The sequence below is a fragment of the Canis lupus genome, chromosome 1 (assembly GCF_048164855.1).
Source record: "Canis lupus baileyi chromosome 1, mCanLup2.hap1, whole genome shotgun sequence".
Taxonomy (NCBI): domain Eukaryota; kingdom Metazoa; phylum Chordata; class Mammalia; order Carnivora; family Canidae; genus Canis; species Canis lupus.
This window is the reverse complement of record NC_132838.1, coordinates 41652563-41668421: the sequence shown is the minus strand read 5'-3', so window position 1 is coordinate 41668421 and position 15859 is coordinate 41652563. Positions and strand designations below refer to the sequence as shown.

The 15859-nt window shown below is 39.7% G+C and overlaps 1 protein-coding gene across 5 annotated transcripts in view; it reads right to left on the bottom strand.

Annotated features, from left to right (window-relative positions):
* PPP1R14C (protein phosphatase 1 regulatory inhibitor subunit 14C) overlaps nucleotides 1-15859 on the bottom strand; it is an 86169-nt gene that overhangs the window by 16974 nt on the left and 53336 nt on the right. For 2 of the 5 annotated variants that reach the window (XM_072827621.1, XM_072827631.1), the window contains exons 2-5: nucleotides 13048-13131; nucleotides 11654-11686; nucleotides 6699-6727; nucleotides 3735-3789 (exon numbers count right to left, since the gene is read on the bottom strand). In XM_072827621.1, the coding sequence (XP_072683722.1) occupies nucleotides 3735-3789; nucleotides 6699-6727; nucleotides 11654-11686; nucleotides 13048-13131 (201 nt within the window). The remainder of the gene's footprint in view (nucleotides 1-3734; nucleotides 3790-6698; nucleotides 6728-11653; nucleotides 11687-13047; nucleotides 13132-15859) is intronic. The other 3 variants (XM_072827652.1, XM_072827645.1, XM_072827637.1) reach the window with 2 other exon arrangements.

Sequence of the window (15859 nt, the reverse complement as noted above, 5' to 3'; positions counted from 1 at the left end):
GTGGAATATTCCTCAGCCATTAGAAATGACAAATACCCACCATTTGCTTCGACGTGGATGGAACTGGAGGGTATTATGCTGAGTGAAATAAGTCAATCGGAGAAGAAAAAACATATGGTCTCATTCATTTGGGGAATATAAAAAATAGTGAAAGGGAATAGAGGGGAAAGGAGAAAAAATAAGTGGGAAATATCAGAAAGGGAGACAGAACATGAAAGACTCCTAACTCTGGGAAATGAAGGGGAGGGTGGTGGATGGGGAGGAGGGCGGGGGGTGGGGGTGACTGAGTGACGGGCACTGAGGTGGGCACTTGACGGGATGAGCACAGGGTGTTATTCTATATGTTGGCAAATTGAACACCAATAAAAAATAAATTTATAAAAAAAAAAATTGGCCCCTGCTACTGTGGAGGAAGAGCCTAACGGTTCTCCTTCAAGCACTGGGAAACCAGCCAAACTGGAGGAGCTAGGGGAGACAAGAAGCATTTGGGGAAGGGTGGAGCCTAGCATGCTTGTGTGCATGCATGCACACTCACACACACATGCACACATGCACAGAGAGATCAAAGAAGCAATAGAAAGAAAAGAAACATTGCCAGTGACCTCGTAAACCTGACTCAATACAACAGGCAGCCACCTGATTTATGAGAGACTTCTAAGAAAGAAAAAAAGCCAAAGCACGTTTCTGAAGGGATCTGCCGGCAGCTATGAAAACAGAAGGTCCTTCCTCGCTCCGGAGTTTCTGCCGTGCGGCGCTGTCACGGAGCACGGCATCCCAGGGCCACGCTCCCCTCTGAGCTCTCGTCCCCCCATCCCTCCTGGGCCCCGGGCTTTCAGCCTCCACACCCTTCCACCCGCTCCAGCCTGGACCAGAGGCGGCAGATGGACGCTCATTCTGTAATTATCACCGTGGCCAGGCGTCTGGGACCTTTCCCTTGTCCCTCAAAGGGATTCATCTGCTCCACTCATTGATGGACTGTGCTGCTTTAACAAAGATGGGTCCATCAGAAAGTGGGAAAAGGAGAAACCACAGTATCTCTGCAAATCACTGCTTTGTGCATAATTAAACCACACTCATGTCATTCTTTCAAGCATTTAGGGTCATTTAAAAAGACAAATGGATAGTATGTGGTAGCCCTTTAATCAGAAGTATTTCCCCACAAAAGGACTTATTGAAAGATATGCTTAAAACTGTTGCTCATTGTGTGGTGTCACCAATCACAATAATTATGTAGATCATGTGAGCTCCCACAAAGGGCGCCCAGCAGAACTCTGGATGCTCAATCTGCTTTTCAAAAAAATATCACCCCCAACCCCCGACGCAGAGTCCAGGGTAGAGAGCCAGCAGGTGAAGATTCCAGTCATGTGGTTCAGTGACTTCCCCCATGTACTGTCCCCTCTTTGTCACCCCAATCAATGCACCGGTCACTTCCTTAAAATGCATATTCACAAGGACCAGCTGCTCCAGGTGCTGAGTCTCACTGCGCAATGATAGTAAAACCAAGTCAACCTACACAACTTTTACAGAGCTAGCTGACACTTCTTCCAAAAAGCCTGACATCCACGCATCAGATATTGTGGGGATCAGGCAAAGCATGATCCGGGGAGGGAAAGAAGAATTTCCAAATCTGCTGAAGTTTAGAGAAGCGAGGCCAATGGAAGGGTAGCACCTGCCTGTTTTAAAAGTGATGGAAACAACTGAGAACCATTCCAAATGGCAAAATGTCCTCACCCGAAGAACCAGCTAAGCATTTAAAAATCACACTGTAAATTTTTATCAGCTTGCGTATCCAGGTCACACAGGAGGCCAAACATGCAGGCCAAACAGGCAGTGAGTCAGCACTGACAAACAGCTCTGGGGTGTCCCCAGCCCCGTGTGATGCCAGGATTTGCTCCTGCGATCTTAGGCACTTGAGCACCACAGGCGCCAATATCACTTACCCGTGAATATTTAACTTTCCCCTTCTTTTGTCAGGGGTTGGGAGGAGTGTTGTTTACCTTTAGAGAGGTTCATCTGCTCACAGTGCACACCAGAACTGATCTTATTTTTTATTATCTTAAAAGAGGTTTATGAATCTGTTATGGGTAAGAGTTTGTGCCTGCTGTCACTATAATCACTGCTGCCAACAGAAAATTCCTGAAGGTCTTAACTGCATCCTGGTTATTTTCTTCTTTCCTTTAACTTAAAACCACTTGACATTGTTTTGTACATTCATTTTCTTGACTATCTGCCTTCAGAGATTAATTTGTTGTGCTGGTGAAAGCAGTCCCATTAATCTATTTTAGAGACTCAGACCACTGCTCTTAGACTAATTATTTTGTACCTAGATTCTAACCTTTATTTGTATGCAGCAGAACAGTTCGCCTGCCCTCCCCATAGTCAACCTCACCAGCATTCAATTCTTCTTTCACTTACTAATAATTGGCTTCTCAGAACCTGTACACTTAATATTCAGACAATGTAAAATATAACCCACATAAATAATCCCACCACAGTAAATGATCGGTGGAGTAAATCCAGTAAAATTATAATCTCTAACTTTATAATCACTAAAAAAAGCTATAGTAATTTAGGGCCCCATTATCAATGAAGGAGAATATTTGCTACAAATACCCAAATTTTGTTGAAATGAATATTTGCTACAAATACCTAAATCTTGTTAAGATGAAATCTTACTGGATTTATGAACTGTGAGATTTGTTTTTGATTATGACTCCCTTGCTAAAGATACAGAAATCCAAAAGTCACGTGTCAAATTACTTTTAACTCGTGTTCTTTCTTCTATCTGGATAAGTCCAAATGCAAGAAGAGAATGTGGAGTTGTTTATAATTAGGGTTGATCAGCTTTTTTTTCTTTTTAAAGATTTTATTTATTTATTCGTGAGAGAGAGATAAAGAGAGGCAGAGACACAAGCAGAGGGAGAAGCAGGCTCCATGCAGGTAGACTGATGTGGGACTCGATCCCAGATCCCCAGGATCACGCCCTGGGCTGAAGGCAGCGCTAAACCGCTAAGCCATCAGGGCTGCCCGGTTGATCAGCTTTTAAAACATAATCATTCATTCTGAATTTAATGAAAGAAGAAAAGGCCATAAAATCACAATCAATCATTTGAAAATGCCAGCTGCTTAAAGGTCCACTGTCCTTTAAAGCCTGTACCTCCTCCATCATGTGTTTTAAAAAAAAATAACCATCAGTAATTACTGGGGGAAAAAACATCCAAAGCCATACCTATGTGGCTCTTCCTATTATACCATCTACTTCTTCTTTCCTTATGTCACAATTATTATTGTCATCAACATTATCATTCTTCTCATGGTCATCCTGCTTCTAAGAGTGTGTAGTAAAAAATTTCACCTTCCCAAAAAGAGTCTAGTCTTTGCCCTCAGTTCCTGGAAAGCAAGCTCTAAGATCTTGAATGTCTTGCCTGATAAAAGTATCTTTGTTTACTCCAGGGCCTTGGGCCATGCTAGAGAGTCTAACAGTGTGATTTTGGGTGGAGACTTTGGGTCATGTGATATCAGCTCCATATACCAAGGGACTGGAGATGAAAGTCAGCCACATGGCAGTCAACCAATCTATGTAAGCAAGTCCCAGTAAAAACTCTGGGCATTGAGGCTCAGGTGAGCTTTCCTGATTGGCAGTACTCTACACATTCTCACATATCATATCTGAATTAACCCTGTACCGGGCTCTACTGAGAGAGGGCAGCTGGAGGCTCTGTGTTTGAACTTGCCTGGCCTCTGTCCCATGTATCCTTCGCTTGGCTGATTTTCATCCGTAGCCTGTGACTGTAATAAAATGAAATTATGGAAAAAAAAATAAAAAATAAAAAATAAAATGAAATTATGGGTATAGAAATTCTTAGTGAGTGCCATGGGTCCTTCTAGCAAGTTATCAAGTTTGAGTATCACCTTGGTGACCCCTAAATTTACAATTAGTGTCAGAAATGAGTATGGGCTTGTGGACTGTTCCCTAACTCTACAAAGAGTGCTGAATTATGACCAAAAAAGAAATGCAGACTTTTGGGGCACCTGGGTGGCTCAGTGGTTGAGCATCTGCCTTTGGCTCAGGACATGATCCTGGGGTTCTGGGATTGAGTCACGCATCCAGCTCCCCATGGGAACTCTGCTTCTCCCTCTGCCTATGTCTCTGCCTCTCTGTGTCTTTCACAAATAAATAAAATCTTTAAAAATAAATAAATGCAGAATTCTGCTCCATGACTGCATGTCTTTGGCAGGCTTACTTAACCCTTCTGGGTTAATTTCCTCAACGAAACAATCTTAACCAAATTTATAAATATTCCAAAGTGGTGCTTGTGCTGACCTAGTAAGAATTCAGAGAAAGGCAGTGAGAAGTAGAGAAGTAGACAGATCACAGGATGTGGACTCAAAAATGGATCTACATGCTAGCTCTAGCACCTCCTGGCTCTTTCTTCCTGGGCAATGGAGGCCTGAGGCATAAAGAGCCTTAAAGAAAGTGTACGAGCAACCAACTGGCAGACTGTGACCAAAATCCTTTTGGTAAAGTTACTCTTGTTTCTGGTTAATAAATCCCAGTCCTTTATTACTTACCTGCCTATTCATGCTAAAACATAAAGCTTTCCTAGTCAATGGCTACAACCACTAGGAATGTCATTTTTGTTGATTCCAGGCTTTGTTTGGAAGGTCCCAATTTTCTCACTCTTCGGAAACATTGTTCTGAAGGTGACAGCTTCCAACAGGTGTATTTCAACTCATTAATCCAGCTCTCTTCCTCAACCCGGCCCCAAATTGCAGTCTTTTTTTTTTTTTTTTTTTCAGGAAACCCCATGAGAGCCCAGAAGAACAGGTTACCCTGCATGGAGTCACTCTGACCCATTAAAACGGAGTGAAATGATTACTTCCTTTGTCTTTCTCTAGCAAGTATGGATCCGTTCAATTCACATTCCATTAGGCGATTTGGTAACTAAGAAAACTATGGACTAAGCTGACATCCTGGCATATCTGTCCTTTTATTACTATTTTAATATCCTTTGAGCACTTAAGTCTCCTCAATTAACTTAATTGTGAACTTAGAAGAGACTTTTTTTTCAATGGATGCCCAGGTTCACTGCTTTATCTAGGCTCTAGATTAGTTATGGGTGCATAGATGTTCAATAAACATTTGTTGAGCAAACGAATAGAGAGAAAATTGCAAAATGGCAAGCCATGTCTCCTCTGGTCACACACACAGCCTTTCTGAGTTATTAATACCCAGTTTATCTTTTCTCTCCACTACAATCAGCTCAGAACAGGAGCTCTGAGCACTTTCATTACTTCCATGTATACATAACTGACCAATATTTTTGTAGGGCAGGTTAAAAATGCTAAATGGAGTGAGAATGATGTGAGCAGGATGAATTGACAATGGCCACCACAAATGTCCGTCAGGACAGTGAGATGCAATCCCCATGACACCATGGCGAAAAAAGGAGATCCCGTTCTCCTCCTGTCAACATGGGAGAACAGCGAAGCACATCTGCCTTTCCACAACCACTGGTCAATTTCTATTTGCAAACCACAATCAGACATCCATTTCCTGCACTGTCATGTGTATGGGACATTCCTATAATCCGAAAGATTATTGGGACCCAATGCCTCTCACCACCTACTCACAGACTTAGTCATCCTGCACAAAACCCTGATGCATATCAACCTACAGGCTCCGATTGCTAAAATGATATGTAATACGATAACCTCTATTTCAAAAATGAAATGCACAGAAAAAAAATATGACGTTTATCAGAGAGCAATGGCACAGCCATCATTCACTATAAAAAGAGATTTCTAGGCGTCCGTTGACTGGACTGACAACTCCCCTAACAGACGGTAAGACAAATGCCCTCAAACCCATACTAAATTCATTTTCTGTCTACCATATCAGTACAATAGAAGTGCTCCTATGTGATCCTAAGATTTGAAAACCATGCAAAGTAAGAATGAAAAATAGGAAAAGAGGCTCCTCCCCAGCCTGGCTAGCTGGCCCCAACACCTCACCTCAGATTTCTATAATGTCCACCAGGCTGTCACTTACTGATCATTCAAATCCAAACATTAACCAAAATTAAATTACTCCTTTTCTTCTTGCATTATATAGAAACATTATTTTTCTACATTTAAATCAGCTCTATTTATCATTATTATAAATCAGCTGATATTAAATCAGCTACATCAGAAATGTCATTTACTCAAGGGGAAAAAATTAAAATACCATTCTTACTAATCAGCCACAAATACATTAGTGTGGTGGCCACAATAATATTTCTGTGTTTTGAAGGGTCCAAGTCAGCAAAGATTTTCACATCAAGAGTCCACAGCTGGGAATATGAATCAAAATGAGAAAATGCAAATTCTTTTCTGATTAGCCAGAGTCCCACATAAAATGAGACCATGGACCCAAAGCATATGGCATGCCAAAGAAAATATCACCTCTGTGAAATTTGCAAATTCCTTAAAGTGTCCTCTTCAAATTGAAGAATTCAAGAATATCATTTTGGTGAACTGGGGCATTTTTCATTTTTAATATGTAATGGAGAAGTATTACCTTATATCAAACCAAATTCAACTAGCACGGGTCAAGCTTTATGTTATGTGCTCTTGTGCATATCCTGGTATCTCCAATTATTAACTATATCACCTTAGGCAAACGACATTGCCCTTTGATGTCTCAAATTTCTTACCTGATAACAATGGTGTAAACTTCACAGCTCTGTTGTGAAGAAGAAATAAGTTAATACATGTGATATACTTCGATCGGTCCCTGGCATGTGCTTAGTAATTATTTAGCTACTATTGTTATTATTGTTATTGTTATTATTATCTCTAAAATTATTATCAGTGCAAATGATTGTTACTCAAACCCAGAGAGGTGATTATTATCTCCATTTTATAGCAGAGAAAATGGAGGCTCAGAGAGGTTGAGAAAATCAAATAATTGTTACTAAAACCCAGAGAGGTGGTTTTTACCTCCATTTTATAGAGGAGGGAATGGAGGCTCTGAGAGGTTGAGAAAATCACTTTGAGTCACACACATGTAGTGCTGGTGCTGACATAAGACTCTTGGCTTAAGGGTGCCTAGGTAGCTCAGTCAACTGAGTGTCCAACTCTTGATTTTGACTCATGTCATGATCTCAGGATCCTGGGATGGAGCCCTAGGTGGGGTTCCACACTCAGTGAGGAGTCTGCTTGAGGATTTTTCTCCCTCTCCCCATCCCCACTCATGTGCACACTCTCTCTTTCTCTCTTTCTGGCTCTCTCTAGAATAAATAAACCTTAAAAAAAAAAAAAAAAAGACTTGTCTTCTTAAAGTCCAGTCTTCCCACCACCCACCCCACCTCTGCATGGAGACTACAAATAAATGTCCCTGAATCAGCAAAGACATCTTCCTTACATTTTTAACTTCAAAGTGACATAAAATTGTATGCAAAATCCTTTGATCAAAAAATAGCACCTTCAGAGATGACTACTTTAAAAAGAACATCATTAATTGGTAGTCACTTAGCTGAGATAGGACAAAGTCCTTTAATGTCCTAAATGTCTTTCCAAGTCAAGTAGCTTAGGAAGCCAGGCAGAGAGAAAGAATGAGCACAAGATCAGGTGTCTGAAACTCTGGGTTGAGTCCTCCCTTTGCTCACTGCTATAAGGTTGTAGAAAAAATAACCCAACTTTCTCCTTCAGGTCACCATTGTGAAGATTAAATAAGATAATTCTTGTTACTATGATTGAACTCTAGAGCTTTGGGAAAATAATAAGCTAGGATTTTTATCATCATAACCCAACTGCCAACCTTTTCTGAAATGACCTTTTTAATGGATAGATGAACTTGACTGTAATTCCTTAGCATTTTTCACCATTTCCATTTCTAGAAATCATGAGCTAAAGAAACAGAGATGTTCATACGTAAATGCCTTTCCTTCTTTCTTCTTTTGGAACTCCAAAAAATATTTAAATATCACATCTTTCATCTCTTAAAATTCCTTATAAAAACCAGATAAAAAAAAAACAGATAAAGAATACTTTTTGTTCTGGAGGAAGCAAGACTCACCATCTTTATTTAACTGTATGGCTGTTAAGAAGTGTGAATATTTTGCTTCCTAGATATTGTAACAACTGGAAAATCATGAAAAGTCTAACCTTTCTATCAAAATACCAAAACATGAACTGTCCTGCTAGGAGGAGAAGGGAAGGAGGAGAGAATGTTTGAGTAAATGGCATGCCTATACCTGCCCGTCTGGATCTAGTCTCCGCAGGAACCCTCCCACCCCCACATCACATGTGAATTCAATGACACAATCTATCACCTTTCTTGACTTTCCTACTGTTCTTGTCTAACCTTTCACAACATTTTAATATAACTCTCCAAATACCTAATTAATTTAACTCTTATATTAATTCCCCCAGACAACTATAAATAAAGAAGCTTTTTTCCAAAAGAACTCATAGTGAGGTCTATTGCCTCCATCCTGTCCTTGCTTCCAGAAAGCCTCTAATCAAACTATCAATTCCTCAAGGAGTTTAGATAGCAAGCAAAGACAAAACAAATCTCTCCAGTAAAAAGAGGTCTAAATAGCAACATTTTGAGTGGGGACTACTTCCTCCACACACACACCACTAAAAAAAAAAAATGGGGTTTGCAACCAGGTCACTCCATAGCGACACCCACCAACGGACAAGCTGTGCTCATGCTACACAATTAGTTTACCGGCTCCTAATACTCATACATAGACACACTGCCAAAAATCAGCAAAGACAGACAAAAACAGAAAGAAGAGATTCAGAGAAAAGAGATAATGCTGAGAGCAGAAAAATCTTTAAAAAAAAGGAAATTAAACATTTGATTAATATCCTCAAAGAGAAAAAATTATAAAACGTGTGAATGAAACAAGAAATACTAAAAATACAGTGAACAGAGATCAAGAAAGTGCTCTTAAATATTAAAAATAACACACTGAGAACTTAAAATAACAAAACTTTAAAAGGCTAGGAAATAAAGTCAGAAGTCTTTCACAAAGTAGAACAAAAACTCAAAGAGATGAACAACAAAAGGAAAAAAGATAAAAAAATTAGAGGATTCATCCAAAAGATGTAGCACCTAGATAATAGGAGAGCCAGTATTACAGAATAATGAGGAATAAATTGATGAAACAAATAATATTTTTTTAAGAACTGAAAGACATAAATCTTCAAACTAAAAGAGAGTGCAAAACACCCAGCACATGAGTAATAAAGGACGCACAGTAAAGCATATCACGGTAAAATTTCAAAGTATGGAGGTAATCTTAAAAGTTAATTGAGGAGGGACAAATAGGTCACATACAAAGGGCTAAGAATGGCATCAGATTTCATAATACTAGAAATAACAAACTAGGATAATGCCTTAAAATTGAGTTTTAATACTGAATTTTGTCCCAGAATTCTATACCATCCCAAATTATTAATCAAAATACATTTTCATACATGCGAGGATTCAAAAACTTTACCTTCTATGCATCCTTTCCCAAAAAGCTACTGGAGGACATACTTTCCAAAAATGAGGAAGATTGGGATTTAAGAAACAAAGCATCTAACAGGACAGCAGTGAACAGAAATCTTATTACAGTAGCTACTCAGTAGGCCCCAAAAATAACTTCACTAGATTATTGCATAGGGGTGCCAGGAGGAAACTTCTAGGGTAGGGGCATAGTAATGACAGGCTTGAGTATACAGAAAATATACTACATGTTTGACAAAGATATTGAAGAATTCAACAAAAAATAACAATAGGTACTAGACAAAAATAAAAGAAAAGATAGTATCAATTTCAGGGAAAACAAAGAGCTATATAAAGAAGGAGACATGGTTATATTTCACTGCTTGGCTTAGCAGTGAAAATATTTGTTTAAATCATAATACTATAAACCTTGACCACTGATTCAATAAAATACTAGTCAATACCTTTATTAAGGGAATGGAGGGAAATGAATCACTTGGAGAGTGAGAGAGCTATCATATTTCCCCATAAGCCAATAAATGAAAAAAATAAATAAGTAAACAGCAATTGCATATTTAGGAATACAAGAGTAAATAGCAGGAAAACAGCCAAAAACGTTGATGTATAAAACTATATGAATATAATATATAATATAATATAATATATATACCTTTAGGAAAAGGTACTGAGGAAGGGGAAAGGCAATGTTACTTTTTCTTTATAAGCCTAATTGTATTTTGGCTTTCAAAACTATGAATATGTATTACATTAATTTAAAAATATAATAACTTTATAATTTTAAAATTAATTTTAAAAATATCTATGACTACAAGATGCAATCAACATAAAAGAACACTGGAGATTATAAGAATAAAACTCAAATAACTAATTGGCCTCAAGCCAAATGATCACAAAACACCCTAGTCATTTAAATCTTACCCACTCTTGTGAAAGTATGCTTTCTTCTCATTTTGTAATTATATCACTTCAAAAATCAGAAGTCCTATCTCCATTACTTTAATGTTGCAAAAAATATCTTATGGATCTTGTGCCTTCTCTGATTCATCAGAGGAATAAATGAAAAGGAATTCCTTTACCAATCTTTTCATAACTGATCATATCCTTAATTTCTACACCATGCTTTCACTCTTTGAGTACACATTAATTGCTTTGGTCTAATCAAACTAATACCCATTTTTTATATTAATATTTATCCATTTGATGATAAATATGCAAACAAAGCATAATATTTCTCCTTCCAATAAAGGCAATTTTTCTGAATGACAGATTTCACTTAAAGCTTCTTAAAGATGCATAGCTATATACTAAAAGAATATATTCTCCAGTTATAAATCTAACACCTTTACTAAAATGATTTCCAACCCTCTCACAATTACCTTTGAATTTGGCTTTTAGGAATAATTGAGTGATGGGCATTTAAGGAGGGCACTTGATGTAATGAACACTGGGTGCTATAAGCAAATGATGAATCACTAAATTCTACCCCTGAAACTAGTATACATTATATGTTAACTAAATTGAATATAAATAAAGAATTAAAAAAAAACAAGCAACACATCCAATTCCATTAGTTTTTTTTTATAAATTTATTTTTTATTGGTGTTCAATTTGCCAACATATAGAATAACAGCCAGCGCTCATCCCGTCAAGTGCCCACCTCAGCGCCCACCACCCAGTCACCCCCACCCCCCGCCCACCTCCCCTAATTCGTTTCCCAGAGTTAGGAGTCTTTCATGTTCTGTCTCCCTTTCTGATATTTCCCACTTATTTTTTCTCCTTTCCCCTCTATTCCCTTCACTATTTTTTATATTCCCCAAATGAATGAGACCATATAATGTTTGTCCTTCTCCGATTGACTCATTTCACTCAGCATAATACCCTCCAGTTCCATCCATGTCAAAGCAAATCCAATTCCATTAGTTTTAAGTCTTCCTGAACCAGGTATGCTTGGGCATACATTTAAGGAAGTTAATACTAGTCAAGCATTGCACTTCACTTACGAGATAATAACTACTACTTAGTATATACATAACTGAAGCATATACTGTTGTTTAGCTTTAAAAATACACAAATTAAAAAAAATACACAAATTGGTTTCATAAAAACTAATGCAAACATGGCATTTAGGAAAAGCAATTTGTTTACCTCTGTTGGTTTGTAGCAGTCTACAAGAGCTTCCTAGAATAAAATACACAGAAAGTAAGTTTGATTATTTTAAAATTCAGTATCATTTTAAAAGTGAAATTAAAAATCATTTTCATTTTATCTTTATGGTATTATTCTAAACTTGATAAATCCAGATTTCATGTCAACAATCTAGAATCACACTTTGTTTCAGCACCTGTTGGATCATCTTGAAGATACCAAAAGTTGTACCTTCCTATGCAGGAGTGCCTTGCACTCTTCAGAACACACACTCACACCTTTCCTTTGGCCTATTAACATGGTTAATAATAAACTGTATATGCTTAAATTGAGACAGCTTGTGGGAAATGGTAATAATCACCCTGGACACAGAAGGCAGGGGGCCTGGCTGTAATTCAACCACAAATCAACTTGTCACACCTCTAGAAGCTTCAGTGTCCTCGCCTGGGAAACCAAAGTGGGTGGCCTACAGTAGGTAAAGCTCTCAATTTTAAAAACACTTTTATATATCATTACATTTTCTACAGAACTGGTACCTGCTTTATTTTTTCAACTTTCATAACTAGATGCTATCATGTCCCAACTAAATTTACCATCAAGAATTAATCATTAAGCTGAGACGGTTCACCACACGAGGGACACTAGTAATTATTAACATGTTGATCACATTAATACATTAAAATGTGCCCTTTAATTGCCTTTAGAGATCACTTGTCATTTGCGATAACCAACAGCCATTAACAGTAATTATCGGTGAACATTAAGAACAGTGACAGGTCAAAAGTTAATTGGTTTTAGAAACTCCCAAATGTAGATTTTAAAATGATAGATTTGACCTCCCGTGGGAAGGGAAATAAATGTTGTATTGCTCTAGACTAAGGAAACATCTCAACATCCATTGTTGTACTGGAATGCTACCAGGTGAACATACTCTAATGAAATGTCTTTTATTATGTTGTAAACAATCTTATCTAGAAATTTATTTCATACATGACATAATCCACAACTGTGAGACTAGAGTCCTGGACTTGGGTACTCCAGTTCTGGCTCAGCACCTCGCCTTCTCATACAACTGTGGAGCATCACTTCCATTCCTGGCAAATGGATTTCTGGAGGCAGAACCAGCTCTTCTTCCAAGAAGACGTAGCTACAGAAGCTCATATTCTTTAGGTGGTTTGAGAACTGACTGTAGTCAAGAACTGCTCTACCATCAGAGATGCAGTGCATGAGAACAGATACCTAGCACTACACTGCTTTCCTCTCAGCAAACTGCCATTGCTCAAGTCCTCGTGGTAACACCACAACAGGGCAGGATCAGTGTATGCCAGACTTGGAGATCCAAGTGGATTCAAGCATCCATGACTGGCAAGTTCTAGATTTTGAAAGCTGCTTACCCGTAATTTTAAAGCTCTCTCTTCTTCGCTGTCTGCATCAAGTAGATCATCAATGTCAATTTCTACTTCTGGCATTTCTTCTTCCTGGTTGGGCGGGGGCGGGGGGGCAAATGGGAAGGCATTCTATTTAGTGAGAAGTCATATTGCACCAAAATGATTTAACTTAAATAAATGACTACATCATCAATTAAGGGGGGGGGAGATCAACAATTAGGGGGAAGGAGAGACCAGAGGTAAGAGGAAGGAAAGAAGGAGAAGGGGAAGAGTAGGAGAAAGAGAGAAAGAGGGGAGAAAGGAGAAGCCAGAAGAAAGGCGAGGAAGATGGGGGCTGGGGTAAGTGGAAGGAAGGAGGGGGGGATGGAAGGGAGGGGGAAGAGGGAGCAAAGGAGATTTAAGAGTCATGAAGCAGTAGAAAGTAATATTTCAAAGATGGAAATTTCCCACATTCTGGTAGAAAACTACAATTATTAATATACCATGGGACTCAGCAGATTATAGAAAGAGCAGTGAGAGTTGCAGTTTCCTACCCAACCTCTACCTTAGCGTGGTGGCTTTGACCCCAGTTCCTGACATAGAGCTTCTAAATGCCTTAGGAAATTCTGAATTTCCCCAGGGAAATTTCCTGGCTGGTAGGAACATCTTTAGTCCTTTTTCTTTTTCAAAGATTTTATTCATTTATTCATGAGAGACACAGAGAGAGAGAGAGAGAGGCAGAAACATAGGAGAGGGAGAAGCAGGCTCCATGAAGGGAGCCAGATGTGGGACTTGATCCCGGAGTCCCAGGATCACGCCCTGAGCTGAAGGCAGAGGCCCAACCACTGAGCCACCCAGGCGTCCTGGAACATCTTTAATCCTAATGAGATGACTCTTGGTGGGCTTTTAGGGGCTGGTCATAAGAAAGACCAAACCATGATTAATAGTTTAGAACTTTCCACCATATCCCTGCCCCCTCCTTCCTGGAAGGAGAGAGGGGCTGGAAATGGAGGTGGGTACAGATGTGGCCTCTATCCAGGCTGAGGTTGCTGGAAGGATCCCAAGGCTGCACTCTGTGATCAGGATGCTGCAAAAGACCACACTGGATGTGCATGTCCTTTCCTCCCTCCATGGGTACAGCTTCCCTGACTGCCACCCCTGACCCCCATCCATGCTGGTGCTCTGTCACTCTATACCGCCTGTGCCCCACTTCCTATTTTTGTGCGTATGTGAAATCCTGGATAAAAGGAGAGTCATTTAGGAAGCCACAAACAGATGGTGGTACAGCTCTCAAGGGTCTACCAGACTTTCCACAGTGAAAGGACAGGTGGGGACTGAAACACCAACAAAGAAACCACTAGATTATAAAACAGCCAGCAGCCCACAAACACAGACCACAGCCAGAGACCTGCAGTGTGGACAGAACCTGCAGGGAACCTCCCCAAGCCAGTAAATGTCAAAGTAATCCCTTTGGTCCCTGGAGCAGAGCCCAGCACACACTGGGGTGTAAATTTGGTTAGAGATTAATTCTGTGGATTAATCCACAGTACACTGTGGCTTTAACAACTACCATAAAAGGCCAAAACACCCACAACCAGTTTCAGCTGGTTCTAGAAAAGCTAAGCAAAAGAGATAAACCCACAAGTTCCTATCGAAATGATCTATACAGAATCCTCCTCAGTTTCTCCACTCCTCCCCCAAAACAGTCCTTTGGCTTTGGCCATTAATATTTGAGGTGGACACAAAGTATATATTTAAGTCAAGGTTATTAATGTACTTGAACACAGGAAGTGGGACATAGAACCAGCTCAAGGAATCACAACCAAGGGAAGCTTGGCATCTGCTATTCCTCAATACACTAAGTAAAGAACGTTCTCCTCAGAACAGTGCAGCAATGGGTCTCCCTTCAAACATTCAGCTTTGATGCCCTGCCAAAGTTGGTCAAATGGGCCTTCACTTGTGCAGCAATGCAAAGTCCCACCCATGCAGGAAGCTCTCCCTCAGGCATGACATGTGACCCATTTTCCCCAACCTTCAAGATCCAGGTGAAGTTCACTAAGATGAAATACAATAAAAAATTCAGTTGCTCAGTCACATTACCCACATTTCAGTGCCCAGTGGCCACAGGTGGCCCATGGCTCCTGCACTGATGTAGAACCTGTCATTCCATTGGATAGGACTGACCTGGAGTCTGCTTAGCCCCTGGCCCAGATACTGGGAAGTAGAGCTTCCTTCCCTCTTAAAGGAGTGTGGTGGGAGTAAAGAAATGCCCAGCACCACAAGGTCACGAAGGGTCACTTGGCTTTCCAAGTGGGAAACTTGATGCAAATTGTCTTTACCAACTAATTGTAACAATCACTGGGCATAGACACTCTCTACCAACCTATGATCCTTCTCGTTGCCCCTCACACACCCGTCACTGGCTAAGAGGAATCTGAGCTCAGCATACACCAGGAGTGTGGCATAGGGGTGTGTTCTGAAGGTCAGTGACGCCAAAACCAAAGCCCGGGGACACAATGGCATAGAGACGTGGGCCATGGAGGTACATGTGGGAAAGTCCTGGGGAGCAAATACTGAGCCAGTATCACATATTGAATCCCATGTATATTTGGTATTTACAATTTACAATGAGGAGTGTAGAAATATTCTACATTCAATTGACATCGTCTTTAGCTCTATTTAATGTATACAACAGTATCACTGAATAAAGAACTTTAGTGATAGATGACATCATAGACAAGGGAGTAACCACAGCCACATCTCTCTCTGATGTGCTAGAGTTTAGTTGCATTTGAGAACTTCACCACATTAAAAATAGATCTCAAAACAGTGGTTATGG